The sequence below is a fragment of the Vidua chalybeata genome, chromosome 6, assembly GCF_026979565.1.
Source record: "Vidua chalybeata isolate OUT-0048 chromosome 6, bVidCha1 merged haplotype, whole genome shotgun sequence".
Classification (NCBI taxonomy): Eukaryota; Metazoa; Chordata; class Aves; order Passeriformes; family Viduidae; genus Vidua; species Vidua chalybeata.
The window spans coordinates 55,657,257-55,672,803 of record NC_071535.1 but is presented as its reverse complement, the minus strand read 5'-3'; the positions used below and the strand labels follow the sequence as shown (position 1 = coordinate 55,672,803).

Sequence of the window (15,547 nt, the reverse complement as noted above, 5' to 3'; positions counted from 1 at the left end):
CCCGGACGGGAACGGGAGCGGGAGCGGGAGCGGGCACGGCCCCGGGCACGTCCCGGCACGGCACGGCTCCCGCCGCCGGGGGAACACCGCAGCCGGGACCCCCAGAGCGCCCTCCCTCAGAGCGGCACCTCCCCGGTGCCCCGGAGCCCCCCCGGGCCCCACATCGGTGTGGACAGGGCAGGATTGACACTCCAGCACTTGAGACACCCCCAGATCCTCCGAAAGTGGGAACCATCCGAGGGTCCCTGGCTCTTGGGACCCTCCCCTAGGTGCCCAAAACGTGTGATGCTTTCCCCAGATCCCCAAAAACTGTGGACCCCCCGAGGGACCCTGTACCTGGGACACCCCAGGTTTAGCCAGTGGGAATGCTCCAAGTGTCCCCGGCAGCTCACCCCCAAAGAACCTCTTGTGACCCCAGGGGTCCCCAGCCAAGCCCCCCTCCCTGGGCAGGGGTCCTTTCCCATGTAATATGAACAAAATAAACCAATCCCTGGGCCAGGAATGGGGGCACTGGGCCGGATTTGGGGCGAGCTGAGGAGGAGCAGCCCACTAGTGCCACCCACACGCTTACTGGATGAGCCCCATCACCTGAGCCCCACCCTACCTGCAGGATCCATCCCTTTTCCCAGGCTCCACCCCTGGGACACACCACCCATCACGCCCCAGGCACAGACACACATGTGTATATATATATATAATATATGTATATGTATATGTACAGACATTCAGGGCCCCCCGGCCCCCCCACTGCCCCAAAGGACGAGGCCTGGGGGTCCCCCAGCAGTCTCCCCCACACTGCACTGCCTTGAAACAGGGGTCACCTGCATCCCACGGGGACCCCCGGGTCCGTCCTGCCTGCCATGGGGTCACAGTACAACACCAAAGAGGAGGGGGGTCCCTAAGGAGGGGTCCTGGGCACAGGGGTATCCCTGGAGGGGGGGTCCCCAAGTGAGGGTCCCTGGGCTGAGGTTTGAGCCTGGTGGGAGAAGAGCCCTGGATTGGGGGTCCCGGGGGTAGGAGGATCCCTGGATCAAATCCCCTGCACGGGGGCTGTGCCCACATCAGGGGGGTCCCCATCATGGTGGGGGCCATCCCGGCACCGGCTGCTTCCCAGGCAGGGCTGTGCCTGTGCTGGGCCACCTTGGTGTGGGACAGTGCCTGCACCAGGGTGACCCCTGGGTGGGGTGTCCCTATCCCTGCAAGGGGTGTCCCCACGCGGGACATCTGCATCCCTGCGTGGGGTGACCCCACATGGGACACCCCTGTCCCCGCCTGGGACGTCCCTGTGCCGGCGTGGAGCGCCCCAGGGCGCTACTTCTCGGTGAGGGAGAGGCGCAGGATGCGCTGGAGCTCCTCGTCCTCCTCCCGCCGCCGCCGCTCCCGCTCCTCCTGCTCCCGCTCTGACAGCGCCATGGCCAGGCGCAGCTGCTCCGCGAAGCTGCCGTACCCGGGGGGGCCCGGGGGGCTCCCGCCGCCTGCTCCAGGGGGGCTCCCGGCGGCCGGGGGCTCAGCGCTGGGCCCGGCATGCAGCAGCATGCTCTCCTGCAGCGCCCTGGGGAGGGGACGGCAGCGGGGCCACGGCCATGTCATGGGAGCCACACCCCCTCTGGCACACCTGTGCCACACCCCTGGTGGCCACACCTCCTTCACAGCCCTTAAATGGCCTGGAGAGCCATGCCCCTCCCCACATGCTCTGCCCAGCTGCTAGCCACACCCACACCTGCGGTTAGCCACGCCCATTATGGCCACACCCTTTGGACAGCAAGAAGCACCTCACTTCCAGCCCCTCCCCTGACCACACCCCAACACCTTTAACCCCACCCCTCTAATCCCATGGACCCTGTTCCTGCCCCACCCTGACACCTTTAACCCCTGCCCCTCCCAGTTTGGCCCCGCCCAGGTGAGGTGGGTGTGGCACCCCACACCACGCCCCCCCAGATGTAAGCTCACCTTTCCAGCTGCAGGTCCTCATCGTAGGGCGGTGGCTCCGTCCCGGGGCGGGTGTTGGTCAGCGCCTCCCAGATGGTCACCTGTGGGGTGTGGCCACATGTTAGGGGCGTGTCCAGGTGCGTGTGGGGCGTGTCCAGGTGAGGGGGTGTGGCCGCACCTGGTCAGTCTCGGTGCCGGCGTCCAGCAGGCTCTGCTGGATGGCGAACTGCAGCAGGTCGTCGTCCTCGTCACGCAGGGGCTCGCTGCGCCCCGCGCCCAGCACCGTGTACCCTGCGGGCACCTCGAACACGCCCGCCTCCACCTCGCACGGGAACGGCCACGCTGCCACGCATGGGGGGCTGTCAGCACCCTCGGGTGTCCCCATGGCACCCCGCAGTGTCCCACGGCACGTCACCTCCATGGCACGCTGTGCCCAGGGCACCTCATGCCACCCCGCAGCTCCTCATGGCATCCTGTGACACCCCACATCACCCCGCACCCACCCCATGCCCACCCCGTTCTGTATCCATGGAATCCTGGCACCCCCTGGCCCCAGGCCCCCCCGGCCCCCCAGCCTCACCTCTGGGCCCGGAGGGCTGGGTGCCAGGGGGGTGGGCGCCGGAGGGCTCCTGAGGGGCGCAGATCCGCACGGAGCCCAGGGGCTGGTCACACCCGCACAGGTTGCTGAAGGTGATGCGGGCGTTGAGCACGTGGAACAGGGGGATCTCTGCAGGGACAGGCTCAATTAAGGCCCCAATGAACTCCTAGCCCTATTAATCCCGCCCCAAATTAAGCTTTCCCTCTCACCGATCTTGACGGGGAAGCCAGGGGGCAGCTTGAGGGTGATGAAGTCGCGCAGTTTGGCGAAGTGGGCGTTGGAGATGGCCATGAGGTCGATGATGGGCGTCACCTGCTCCGCCAGCGACAGCGGGTGCTGCTCGCACAGCCACAGCGTCGCCTTGAACCTGCCCGGGCACCACCGTGGGCACGGGGACCTGGCAGGGCCACTGGCCACCAGCACCACCCAAGTGCCACCACCCTGGCCACACCCCCGAGGTACGGACAACAGTGGCACGGCCCCGAGGATCCTGTCACCACCCCATGGGTCCTGATGCACAGTGCCACATCCCGAGGACTCTGTCACCATCCCGTATGTCCAGGCCCTGGGGCGGTGGCCTCACCTCTGCACCTTGCTGGACATCTCGATGGGGCGCCCGATGTTGCGGGTCTCCAGGTCGAAGTGGGGGTCGAAGTACTCCTCGGGGGTGATGGCCGTGGGGTTGGTGGGGCTGGCAGCCTGCAGGACGGGTGCCTGGGGGGACAGCAGCACCGCTCAGCCCCCCTGGAGACCCCCAGCTTCCCCAGGGAGCCCTGGGATGGCCACTCACCCCGTTGTGGGTGCCGTGCTGCTGCGCGATGCCCAGGAAGGAGTGGAAGGGGGTCTTGGAGCCTGGGGGGAGAGGGGGTGCGGGGTGAGGCGTGGGCAGTGGGAGGGACTCCCAGGGCTGTCACCAGTCACACCCCTCATGGGTGGCACATTGCACACTGTCCCATGCCTGCCACATTATTCCCCCAGTTTCCCACACCTGACACCTGTGCCACCCAGGAAGGGTGGCATGTCCCCACTGTGTACAGGCCCCCTGATTGGCTGACAGGGCTGTCACCTTTACTGCGTGACTTGTCCTGGTCAGAGAGATGCTCCGTCCTGGTCTTGGTGACCAGCTCCACATTGCTGGCACTGTACACCTGTGTGGGGACACCGTCAGGCCTGCCACACTCCAGGCTGTCCCCAGTGTCCCTCCCTGTCTCTGTGCTCACCTTGGCCTCGTAGCCACTGACCACTTCCATCTTCTCCGAGCGCCAGCCCCAGATCCCAGACTTGTTCCTGGGGGAGCGGGGAGGCCTCACCCTCTTGTGCCAGCACTTCCTTCCCCTTCACCCGCGCTTCCCCCTCGCGCGGCCCCTTCCTGCTGAGACCTTCCCTTCCCTTCCCTTCCCTTCCCTTCCCTTCCCTTCCCTTCCCTTCCCTTCCCTTCCCTTCCCTTCCCTTCCCTTCCCTTCCCTTCCCTTCCCTTCCCTTCCCTTCCCTTCCCTTCCCTTCCCTTCCCTTCCCTTCCCTTCCCTTCCTTCCCTTCCCTTCCCTTCCCTTCCCTTCCCTTCCCTTCCCTTCCCTTCCCACCTCTCGAAGGCGATGTTCCGGGTGTCCAGGTGTGTGGAGACGATGGGCGAGGTGAGCCGGCCGGCCACGTGCTCCTCAGTGGGCTGCATGGCCGCCAGCAGCAGCTCGGGCTCGTGCAGGGCCAGCGCCAGCGTCTCCGTGTACACCACCTGCTTGTCGTGGTCCACCTCCATCACCACGGCCCCCTCGTCTGCGTGGGGACATCGCAGGGGTCAGCACCCAGCCCCCCATGGCAACCCCAGGCCTGGGGGGCACTGGGGTTCTGGGGGCATTGGGGGTCCCTTGTACATGTAGGAGCTGAGGTCGTTCCCTCAGGAAGGGGGAACTGAGGTTTCCTTGGGGAGATCAGGGGAACTGGGGGTCCCTGGTACCATGTAAAGGAATTGAGGTGTTCCCTTTGGGAGGGGGGAGCTGGAATCCCACGTGGTCCCTAGAGGGGATCTGGGAGGTCCTTATGGGAGTATTTATAGTGCAGAGGGTCCGGGGGCTTCCAGGGAAGTCCCTGTAGGGAGTCTGGGGTATTTACAGGGGTGCAGGGGGTCTGTGGCTCCCCACAAAGACTGGAGGGCCCCCAGGGAACCCAGACAGGTCCTTACAGGGGGGGTGCAGGGGGCCTGGGGGGCTCCCCAAGGGGACAGAGGGGCTGCGGGGGGGTGGAGCTGACCTTCCCCCTTGAAGATGTAGCTGCGGCGGCCGCGCTGCCACGTCATGTGCTCGAAGCCCAGCAGGGTGGTGTCCACCCGCAGGCTCTCGCCGCGCTTCCACACGCGGTACACGTCACTGGGACACACCTTGGACACCAGGGGCACTGCGGGCACAGGAACCCCTCAGCCCCGCGGCCGGGGGGCCCCTGGGGACCCCCTTCCCCCGCCCAGCCCGGCCATGCTCACCCCAGCTCGTGAACTCCCACTTCATCTCCACGTAGAAGTCGGATGCCTGGAAGGGATGAGGAGCATGGTGGGGGATGTGGAGGGGCTGGGGATTCCCTGCTGGGGTCACTGGGGAGGGGGGAGGAGTCTGGGGAGAAGGGATAGGGGTCCCTTTGGGGTCCTGGGTGGGGATCAGAAAGAGTGGGATCATTAGTGCCAGTCCACAAGGAAGGATAAGCAGTGAGTTCCAGAGGAAAAGGATAAGCAGGGGGTCCCCAGTGAAAAAACAGAGTCAGTGGGGGCTTCTGGGGAGAACTGGGGGTCCCTTCTCAGACCACTGAGGATGTGGGAAGTCTGGAGAGCAGGGGTGGGGATCCCTATTGGGGTCCTGAGTGGGGATCAGGGCAATGTGGGGAAGTGGGGTTGGATAGGCAGGGTGTCCCTGGGGAAAGAGTGGGGTGCTGGAGGAGATAGGGGGTCTTGAGGAGACTTGAGGAGTCTCTGCTAGAGTCACTGGAGAGGTGGGGAGTCTTGAGTGAGGGGATGGGGCTGGTGGGTGTCCCTGAGGAGCTCTGGGCTGCAGGGTGCAGTTCTGGGGGGCTGTACCCGCCGCAGTTTGCTGAGCAGCTCGGGGATGCCGGCGAGGCGCCGCGTCGCCCGCTGGTAGTCACGGTACTGGAGCACCAGCTGCACCATCTCGGGGTCCCCCGTGCTCACTGCCTCCTGCAGCACTGGGGACACGGGGTGCCATCAGCTGGAGGCCGCCCGCACCCCTGGATAGCGTCCCCAAGTCCCCGTGGTGTCCCTGTACCCGTCCATCCATTGGCATTCTCCCGGCCCACGTTGGCGTTGTGCCGCAGCAGCACCCGCACCGACTCCAGGTGGCCCAGAGACACGGCCAGCTCCAGGGGCGTGCGGCCACGCGGGTCTGTCAGCTCCACGTCGTGCTGGAAGGGTGGTGGGGTCACTGCCCCCTCCCCGTGCCACCCCAGTGCTCCCCCTGCATCCCCCATGCTCCCAAGGCCTGGTGCTCCCAGCCCCCTCTTCTCCCAGTGCAGCTAACCCGATCCCAGTGCTCCCAGTTGCTTCCAGGCCTTTGGTGCTACAGTCCCTTATTATCCCAGTGTCACCAGTCCTTCCAGTGCCACCAGTTCTTCCAGTGCTTCCGGTCCCCTGCGTCCCAGTCTCCCCTGGTACTCCCAGTCCCCACACCACTCCCAGTCTTCCTCCAGCACTCCCAGTCCCCTCAATTGCTCCCAGTGCTGTCCCCCCACCCAGTGCTGCCAGCTCCCCATGTTCCCAGTCTTCCCAACCTCCCTCCAGTTCCCCCAGTCCCCCGTGCCCCCAGTTTCCCCTGTGCTCCCAGTTCTCCCAGTCCCCTGTGCCCCCAGTCCCCCCCGGTGCTTCCAATCCCTCTGCAATGCTCCCAGTCTTCTCCCCAGTGCTGCCAGTGCCCTGCGTCCCCAGCCTTTCCTAACGCTCCCAGTCTCCCTCCAGCGCTCCCAGTCCCTCAAGGCTCCCCGTCCCCCCAGTGCTCCCAGTATCTCCCAGTGCTCCCAGTCCCAGCAGTGCTCCCGGTCCTTCCAGCCCTCCCAGCATCCCCCCTCCCCCCCCCCGCGCAGAGCGTTCCCGGTTTCCCCCGACGCTCCCAGTCCCCCCCAGCATTCCCAGCGCTCCCAGTCCCCCCACCCCCGCGCTGCGGGCCCCGCCGTTCTCCCTCCCATCCCCTCCCGCCCGCTCCCGTTCCCGGTGCCGGTGCGTGGGGGGGGTGCCCGCTCCCCGGCGCCGCTCCCGGCGCCGTTCCCACCGTCCCCGCGCGCAGGGCGCTGTCCAGCGCCTGGTGCCGGTTGTGCCAGACGAGCCGGTGCAGCGGGAAGGTCTCGGCGGGCCGGGCCATCCCGGCACCATGTCCCCGGGGCCGCCGGGGCGGACGGACCGGGCCGCAGCGCGGGGCCTGCCCGCAATGGCTGCGCGGGGGCGGCGGCGGCGCAGCGCGGCGGCGCGGGGCGGGGCCGCACCGGGCACCGGGAACAGGCAACGGCACCGGGAGCGGCGAAGGGGAGCGGGAAAAGGGGACGGCATCGCCACCGGGAAGGGGCGGCGGCAAAGGGAACGGGAAAAGGGAACGGGCATTGGCAACGGGCACGGGCACCGCCAAAGGGAACGGGAACGGGGCTCCAGGAAAGGGAACAGGCTCCGGGCACGGGAATGGCATTGGCACCGGGCACGGGAACGGGCAGCGGGAAAGGGAACGAGGTATCGGGAGTGGGGCACCGGAAACGTAATCGGCACCGGGAACGGGAATGGGAGCAGGCACTGGGAACGGCACCGGCACCAAGAACCGTGATTGTGGGCACTGCCACTGCAGCAGCACCAGGAATAGGACTGGAACTGGCACTGGACACAGCCCGGGGCCGCCCCCTCTCACACTCTCCCATCGGGGTTGAAACCAGGGACCCATTGGCCCCCAGCTGACCTCTGGTACCGGGGGCTGCCGGTGCCTGGGGCTCCCTGACCTCTTTTACATCATAACGTGAGTGGGTACCTGGTGCTCAGGACCGTTGTACATCCACCCCTGGGTTTATCCCATCCCATCCCATCCCATCCCATCCCATCCCATCCCATCCCATCCCATCCCATCCCATCCCATCCCATCCCATCCCATCCCATCCCATCCCATCCCATCCCATCCCATCCCTGCCACTCCCCAGGAATGCTGGAGCACCAGTCCAGCTGTGCCACGCCCTGACACGCTGCCCGCAGGCAGGGTGTGGGCAGGAGAGGTGACACCTGCACTGCCTGATGACAAGTGACAGCCAAGATCATCCCTGGGGGCAGCCCACGCTGGCCCGGGACGGCCATCCTGTGGGGCTTGGGGATGCTCCGGGATGTCCCCGAAGTGCTGATGTGTCCATAGGGGGACATACCAGAAGCTCCCACACCACAGGAGGTGACAAGGACTCCATGCCACTCTCAGCCGGCATGGAGCCATCTCTCCCCCCGGCAGTGAGGTGGAGGTGGATGGTGTTTTTCTATCTTTTTATTATAAAAACTCTTTTTTTTGGCATTCTCACATCTCTGCTCATGAAAACCTCACTCACCCACTGCCCCAGCCCTGCCCTGTGCCCACCCTGCCTGGTGCCCTCCCAGCACCTAGGAGCAGAGCAACCAGAGACCAATATTTACAGATGCTGCCAGGGACTGGGGGGGCAGGGGGCACCCCTATGCCCACCCGTGGCTGATTTAAGAGGGTCCCACCTGCTCCTTTCTCCTCAGGAGGGAGGGCAGGGGGCTGGGGGTGCCCTGAGAGGGGCAGGAGGGGCAGTGGCAGAGGCAGGGGCGCAGGGGACCCGTGGCACAGTATTTACAGGGGGTCCCCCTGGGCACACACTCACACACAGCCACACACGCACACGAGGGGGTGTCACCCACGGGACGGACACAGCCGCGCAGGGAGGGGGGACATGCCGGCCGGGGGTCCCCGCCGGCCCCTTTGGCACACATGGCACTGGGAAGCGGGCGGGAGGGACGGGGGCTGCCTTCATCTGAGCCGGAGAGTTCCTGGAGGACCGGGGGGCACACCGGGGAGAAGGTGCCAGGCTGCGTGTCCGGTGCCGGCGGTGTCACCGCAGCCGCGCTCCCAGGTGACAGCGGCACCGGGCGTGTCCCCCCACAGCCCCCGGGCACACGGAGAGCGGGGGACACGCGGGAACCCAACCCAATAAATTAGAGGTGGGGTGGGAAGGGGGCGCGGGGAGGGGTCAGAGCCCGTTGGGGGAGCGCTGGATGAACGGCACTTTGCTGAGCTCCACCACGGGCGAGCGCGGCTTGTTCTGCATGCGGGGCACCCGCTGCAGCAGCTGCTGCGCCTGGCGCTGCGCGTCCCGCAGCTCCTTCCGCCACTGCACCAGCTCGGGGTCGCTCTGCGGGGCAGGCAGCTGGGTCAGGAGGGGGGACAGGGCAGGGCACAGGGAGGTTGGGCCTCCCCACGGTGCCAGGGCTGTGGGGTTGCCCCACGTTTTCAGTATTGATGCCCTGGTATGGCTTGAAGGACTAAACATGCAAGAGGCAGCTTAACATGCAGTAGCCAGCAGGGGGGATGGCTAGCAGGCAGCAGGAGGTGGCCAGCAGCCAGGGGGGCGGGGGGGGACACTCACGTCACACTGCAGCACGAACTGCTTGCCCCCGCGGATGCGGAGCAGGATGCACTTGCGCTCCTTCACCTGCGTCTCCTCCACCGAGTCGATCTCCTCCATGGTGAGCAGGGACTGCTGGGGGGACAGGCTCAGCCCGATTCCCGAGCCCTCACCAGGGTCCCCCCAGGTGTCCCTCAGCCCTCACCCCTTTGGTGCCATGCCCTCCTTACCGGCGACTCGCCCTCCCCGCGCCACTCCAGGCGGTTGGGGAAGAGGTAGAAGTAGCGACGCTGCCACTGTGTCAGGAAGGGGTTGCCCAGCTTGGCCATGTAGCCGTGCATGATGCAGTCCTTGCCCATGGCGTACTCTGGGATCACAGGGAGGCGGGATCAGCACCCGGGGTGTGACCAGGGGTGGTTCAGGGTGGGGGTCTCCAGCCTCACTCACCCTCCTCGTGGCCCAGCTGCTTGTTCTTGGCCTTCTTGCGAGCCTCCAGCTTGTCGGTGTCGGCGTTGACAGCGTCAAAGACGGTCTCGGTGACCTCCTGCTGCCAGCGCTCCGAGATGGTGAGCGGGAAGTTGCGGTACAGCTCCTGGTCGCTCTCCAGCAGCTGGGTAGGGTGGGATGCCGGGGTGAGGGGCTGCAAGACACCCCATACCCCACACTCGGCTCCTGTGCCCGGTACCTTGATGCCCTTGGTGTCCTCCTCGTCAAAGGAGCCAATGTCAAAGGCGTCGGCCGCGTTCACCTCACCGCGGGGTGGGACCAGGGGTGGCGGGTACTGTAGGCAGCAGTGGGGGTCAGAGGGGTGACCGCCCACATCTGTGTCCTTGTCCCTGTCCCCAGCCATGGGCACACCCCCCTCACCTTCTGCAGGAACACCATCTGCCAGTCCAGGCCCTTGAAGAAGGGCTCTTCCTTCACCTCCTGCGCCCTGTGGAAGGAGGAGGGCGGGTGAGCGTGGCCGCAGGGGGACTGTGCCAGCACACCTTGTGTGACCCCCCTGAGGGCCTCGGGGACACTCACCCTCGCCCCATGCAGCCCAGGCGCCGGTTGACATCCCGCTGCAGCAGCCCCTCGAGCAGCGAGCGCAGCTCTGGGGAGAAAGAGTCTGGCAGCTCCACGGCCTGTGGGAGATTCCATGGGCACACTGGTGAGCAGGGACAGGGACAGGAACACACACTGACACACAGATGGGCACAAACATGTGCTCCAGGTGATGACCAGCTGTCCCTGACCCGCTGTGTGCCTCCCAGAGCAGGGGTGCCCATGCCCTGCCCATGGCTCCCTCAGTGCCCCCGCTCACCATGGTGAGGGTCATCCGGTCAATCTCGTGCTTGTCCTTTGTCTTGTGCTGCCGGAACGGGCTGTGCCTGCGGCGTGGAGGTTCAGGATACTCAGCAGTGCCCAGCTGTGTCCAGCTGTGCCCAGCTGAGCCCACACTCACCCCCGGAGCAGCTTGAAGAGCATACAGCCCAGCGAGAACCAGTCGGCGCTGCTGTCGTAGGCCACCCCCTTCTGCAGCACCTCCGGCGCCATGTACCCGTGGGTGCCCCTGGGGAGGGGGCACAGGGGGGTCAGGGGCTGCCCCGGGAGCGGGGCAGGGCGGGCAGGGGTGTGGGCACACTCACACGCTGGCGTGGGGCTTCTTCTTGGAGAAGTCGCAGGCCAGGCCCAGGTCGGAGATGCGGACATGGCCGAACTCGTCCAGGAGGATGTTTGCTGGCTGCGGACACACCGGGGGACATGCTGAGCCCCAGCGTGGCCCATGGCTATGGGGTGGCGAGCTGGGGGGCTCTGTGGGATTTGGGGGTGTCTCAGTGCCCCCAAAGTCTCAGGGCGCCCATGGATTTTGCTGTTGGGGTGTCCATTAGACCTGAGGGTGCCCTCCAGGCTGGGCGAGTGCCCACAGCGTTCTGAGGGCTCCTGCAGGGTCTGTGACACCTGTGGGTGCCCACAGGGCTGCGGAGGGGTTTCTAAAGGCCTGGGGATGTCCTGCGGGCGGGGACGGTCACCTTGAGGTCACGGTACACCACAAAGCGGCTGTGCATGTGCTCCAGGCCCAGGATGATCTCGGCCGCGTAGAACCTCATCTCTGCCTCCGAGAAGACGCCGTGCTGGGACAGGTGATAGTGCAGGTCCCCCCCTGTGGGGACAGGGACCGGCTGTCACCCGGAGCAGGTGTGGGCAGCGGGCTCTGTGCCCCGGGAGTGGCTCAGGGCCGGGGTCTCACCGTTCATGAGGTCGAGGATGAAGCTGAGCTTGTCGGGCGTGTGGAAGGCGTAGGACATGCACACGATGAACGGGCAGTCCTGGGGGGAGACACGGGGTCATCCTCCCTGTCCCTGTCCTCTGCCCCCTGTCCCCAGCACCCGTGTCCCCTCACCCCAGTGCTGACGAGGGACAACATGATGCGCTCGTTGAGGGCCAGCGTCTCGCCCTGCTTCATCTTGATGCGTTTCTTGTCCAAGCACTTCATGGCGTACCTGGGGGGGGCACAGAGTCCCTGCAGCCACCATGTCCCCTCAGCAGGGCCAGCACCCAGCTCCCGTCCACAGCCGTGATGTCCCTGCCAGCCCCGGGCGCCTGCAGCCATGACAATATTCCCGCAGCCCCCTGACATGTGTCAGCACAGCAACACCACTGGGACCCCCCAGCACCCCAAAACCCCAGGTGGGCCCCTCCGTGCCGGAGCATTCCCGTTACATTTTGCCCGTGTCCGCTTTCCGGCAGCCGTAGACCTCCCCGAAGCCGCCGCGGCCGATGATTCGGTGAACGCTGAAGTCGTTCATGGTGAGCTGGAGGGGTGAGGAGGAGACTGGGATGAGCCTGGACACCAAGCCCTGCCCCATTTTTCCCAGGTGAGGGACAGAGAGGCTCGCTGGAAGCACATCCCCCTCCCTGGGAGGTGAGGGGCAGGGATTCCTGCTCACATGGATGTTCAGCTCCACGTTCTTCCACTGGCAGAACCGCGTGAACTTGTCACTGCAAGGAAGAGCAGAGAGGGCAAGAGTGGAGATCCTGGAGAAACCCGGCCTTCAAAGACTCCCTGGATTTGTCTGGAGACAGGGAGCACCCCCCAGGACACTTGGGAAGGGAAGAGACTCCCGAGTCCCCAGTGTGGGGACCCCTGGTTGCTCTCCGGGCTGAGAGATAGTGGGATGGGACACCCCAATCTGCATGGGAATTTCCTCCCTACTCACCTCTCAATGAATTTCTGGAAAATGCCTCCACGCAGGTTCTGGCAGATCTCCTCAATGTAGGGCTGGGGAGGACACAGGGCTCAGCGCTGGGTCCCCAGGGCCACCCAGATCCCATCATTACGTGGGGTCTCCTCCACCTCTGGGATTTCACATCCCCCCACTGCCACTTCCAGGCCCCTGGGAATGCTTCTGCTACCTCAGTCTCTGGGGACCCCAACATCACCAGCCCTGGGGACCCCTAGAGTGACATCCAGGGTCCCAATCACCTCCCTCTGAGGACCCCCTGCTACCTCCAGCCCCCAGTCTCCCATCACCCCATGGGGACTACAAGCAATTCCCCCTCACTCCCAACATTCTAGGGACCCCTCTCACCATCCCTCGGGGCCCCCATTCCTCCTGGGACACCCCCTTCCACTTTCAGGGACTCCTGTCACCTCCAGCCCCCTCTAAGAATTAGCCCTCTGAGTGTCACAGGTGGCAAGGACCCCTTCCCTGTCCCAGGTGATGCCCACCTGGAAGAGATCTGGGGGCACCAGCTTCTTGCTCAGGTGGCTCTGGACGTGCTCCGTGGCGCTCTTGGAGAAGGGCTGTGAGGGGGACAGGACCGTGTCACCTCGGGCAGAAGGGACAGCGGCCAGGCAGGGATCCACAGGGGAATCCCCATCCATGGGGCTGGGATGTAGCTCCCAGGATGTAGCCTGTGGGGGGTGTGCAGCTGCCCCTGAGGACACTGTGGACACAGTGGGGACATCCCTCCCACCCCAGCGCCCGGCACTCACGTGGGAGCAGGCCAGCAGCTCCTTCATGATGTAATGGTCGAAGATGTGGCGGCTGCGGGCGGCTCGCTCCTCCTCCGAGTCCAGCTTCTCGTACTTCTTGATCTGGAGAGGGCACAGCTCCAGTGGCACGGGGGCACGCGGAACGCTAGGAATTGTGGCCCCTCTGGGTGCCATGTCCCATGGGAGGGGTTATCCCATGCCCTCAGACAGTATCTCCCAGCTCCCTGCCCAGTGTCACCTCGGGTGGTGCCCTTGGCACCGTGTCCATGGGCCCTGGAGGTACCAACCCCACTCCTGGTGCACGCAGGGAGCTGTCCCCTGGCTCCCCCTCTCTCACCTCCTCGTAAAATTCCATCAGGGGCTTGGCCTCCTCTGCCTGGTTGAAGGCGAAATCCCGGAAAAGCAGGTAGCCTGCATGCAGGGACAGAGTCACAGCGTGAGAGGTGACAGCCCCTTGGCCCAGGCCAAGGGACACAGGGACATCCCCTGGGCCTGCCCAGCCCTGCTGCCACCCCAGTGCCAGGCTTGGGGAAGTGCCAAGCAGGGACCGGTGAGGACTTGGCAGGGTAAGAGAGTGACAAGGACACAGCTGGAGTGGGAAGCAGCACCCCGGGACAGCGTGGGGCAGCGAGGGGGCTGCTGTGGGGCACAGTGGGGGCAGGGGCACGGGCGGGCACACGGAGCAGGGCGGACGTGCCCGGAAACCGCTGGAGCGGCAGGAGGAAGTGAGAGGCGCTTCCTGCCCCAGACGGTTTCTGCTGGTGTGGGGGGAAGTGACAGGACAGGGGACACAGGGTGGGGAACGTGGCGCAGCCCCCCAGCACCCCTGCCCAGCCTGGCCCCACAACCCCCCTGCCATTCCTGTGGCCACTCTCGCTGTCATGGTGGCCACCAGTGCAGGCCCCCAGCCCACCCACGCTTGCCCCTGTGCTCGTGGGTGCTGGCCCAGGTGCCCCCCACAGCCCCCATGTCCCCAGCTCACCGATCTTCTGTGCGAAGATCTTGTCAAATGTCACCTCTCCCCGGTCCTCCAGGTACTTCTGCATGACGCTGCGGATGCTGGGGACACACCGGAGGGGCTCAGCCGTGCCCCTGATGGACCCCTGCTCCCCACCCCTCCTCTCCTGCTCCTCCTGTGTCCCCATGCCCCGGTGGCATGCATGTCCTACCATCCTGTGTGTCCCCACCCAAGTGTGGCACGTTGTGGGTGCCAGGATCACAGCATGTCCTACGCACTGGAGCTCAAAGGAGGTGGGGACAAGTGTCACCCCTAAAAAAGCTTCACAGGTGCCTGGCAGTGAAGGCACAGGAGGGCACCGGGGTCCGGCAGGGGAAGGGGGGACCGTGACCCTCTGCACACCTGGGTACAGGGGTGTGTGTGTGTGTGTGTACACATGGGTGTGACACGGCGGCGACAGAAGGGACACACAGCTGGGTGGGACAGCAGGATGTGTGTGTGTCTGTGTGTTCGTGTTTGTGTGTCCCCGTGTCAGGCAGGAAGGGTGTGCGTGTGTCCATGTCCGTGTGTCTGTCTGTGCAACAGGCATGACACTTGTGTATCCATATCCGTGTGTGTGTGTCCATACCCGTGTGTCCATATCCGTGTGTGTCCATGTCCGTGTGTCCATGTCCGTGTGTCAGGCCAGGTGTGACCGGCACACACGTGTGCGGGAGGCGTCTGTGACCCGCGGGTGCGCACAAACAGTGCCGGGAAGGGGTGACCGAGGGACCGGGGGTGGCGGAGCCGGGGCCGGACGGACGGACGGACAAGCGGAGGGGCAGCGGCGGGGCCTCACCTGGGCTCGGGCAGGACGATCCTCTTGCTGGCGCGGGCGGCGGGCGCGGCGCGGCTCTTCTCCATGGCCATCAGGTAACTCACGTCCGCCAGCACCGCCTCCAGGTCCGCCATCGTGCCGCGCCGCCGGCCCCGCCGCCGGCGCCGCACCGGCCCCGGCCCGACCCGACCCGCCGGCCCCGGAACCGGAACCGCGCCCGGAAGCGGAACGGGGCCGGAGAGGAGCCGGGCGGAGGAGCGGGGAGCGGCCGGGAGGGGCTCGGCGGCCCCGGGACGCGGGCGGCGGCAGCGCCCGGAGCGGCGGGAGCGGAGCGCGGAACGAGGCGCGGCCGCACCGGGGCGCGGGGCGGGGACAGCGGGGCTGGGCGGGGACAGCGCCGCCGCCACGCCCGCCCGGGAGGGGCCGTGACACCCGGTGTGTGTGGGGCAGTGGTGTGTGACACTGAGTGTGTGACACTGGGTGTGTGGCACTGGATGTCCGTGTGCCTCCAGGCGTGTGTGCCAGCGTGGGGGTGTGACACCACGGGTGTGACACCGTCTCTGTGCGTGCCATTGTGTGTGTGACACTGTGTGAGAGACACCACGGGTGTGCGTGACACCGTGTGTGTCATTTCGTACCACAGTGTGTGACCACATGTGCCATGCGTGGCGGCGGGT

The 15,547-nt window shown here is 66.1% G+C and overlaps 2 protein-coding genes across 3 annotated transcripts; both read right to left on the bottom strand.

Annotated features, from left to right (window-relative positions):
• Window positions 1–679: 679 nt before the first annotated feature.
• On the bottom strand, window positions 680–6,955 carry ANKRD13D (ankyrin repeat domain 13D). Its single transcript, XM_053946667.1, has 15 exons — window positions 6,785–6,955; window positions 5,789–5,924; window positions 5,584–5,708; window positions 4,999–5,044; window positions 4,773–4,916; window positions 4,109–4,298; window positions 3,748–3,814; window positions 3,594–3,675; window positions 3,318–3,379; window positions 3,111–3,241; window positions 2,737–2,894; window positions 2,510–2,656; window positions 2,108–2,271; window positions 1,951–2,030; window positions 680–1,552 (listed from the first exon to the last, which is right to left on the bottom strand). The coding sequence occupies exons 1-15, from the start codon at window positions 6,872–6,874 to the stop codon at window positions 1,312–1,314; spliced, it is 1,863 nt and encodes a 620-aa protein (XP_053802642.1). The 5' UTR covers window positions 6,875–6,955; the 3' UTR covers window positions 680–1,311.
• Window positions 6,956–8,008: 1,053 nt separating this feature from the next.
• On the bottom strand, window positions 8,009–15,052 carry GRK2 (G protein-coupled receptor kinase 2). 2 transcript variants are annotated; one of them, XM_053946394.1, is made up of 21 exons: window positions 14,892–15,052; window positions 14,078–14,154; window positions 13,433–13,506; window positions 13,096–13,197; window positions 12,829–12,903; window positions 12,317–12,378; window positions 12,047–12,098; window positions 11,820–11,911; window positions 11,500–11,599; window positions 11,347–11,425; window positions 11,129–11,259; window positions 10,745–10,839; window positions 10,561–10,668; window positions 10,420–10,486; window positions 10,140–10,240; window positions 9,981–10,047; window positions 9,799–9,894; window positions 9,561–9,723; window positions 9,344–9,480; window positions 9,135–9,248; window positions 8,009–8,900 (listed from the first exon to the last, which is right to left on the bottom strand). In XM_053946394.1, exons 1-21 carry the CDS (start codon window positions 15,002–15,004, stop codon window positions 8,739–8,741), a joined length of 2,067 nt encoding a protein of 688 aa, XP_053802369.1. In that variant the 5' UTR covers window positions 15,005–15,052; the 3' UTR covers window positions 8,009–8,738. The 2 variants fall into 2 exon arrangements, with proteins under 2 accessions (XP_053802369.1, XP_053802370.1); XM_053946395.1 differs by having other exon boundaries at window positions 9,135–9,245.
• Between the last annotated feature and the right edge of the window lie 495 nt (window positions 15,053–15,547).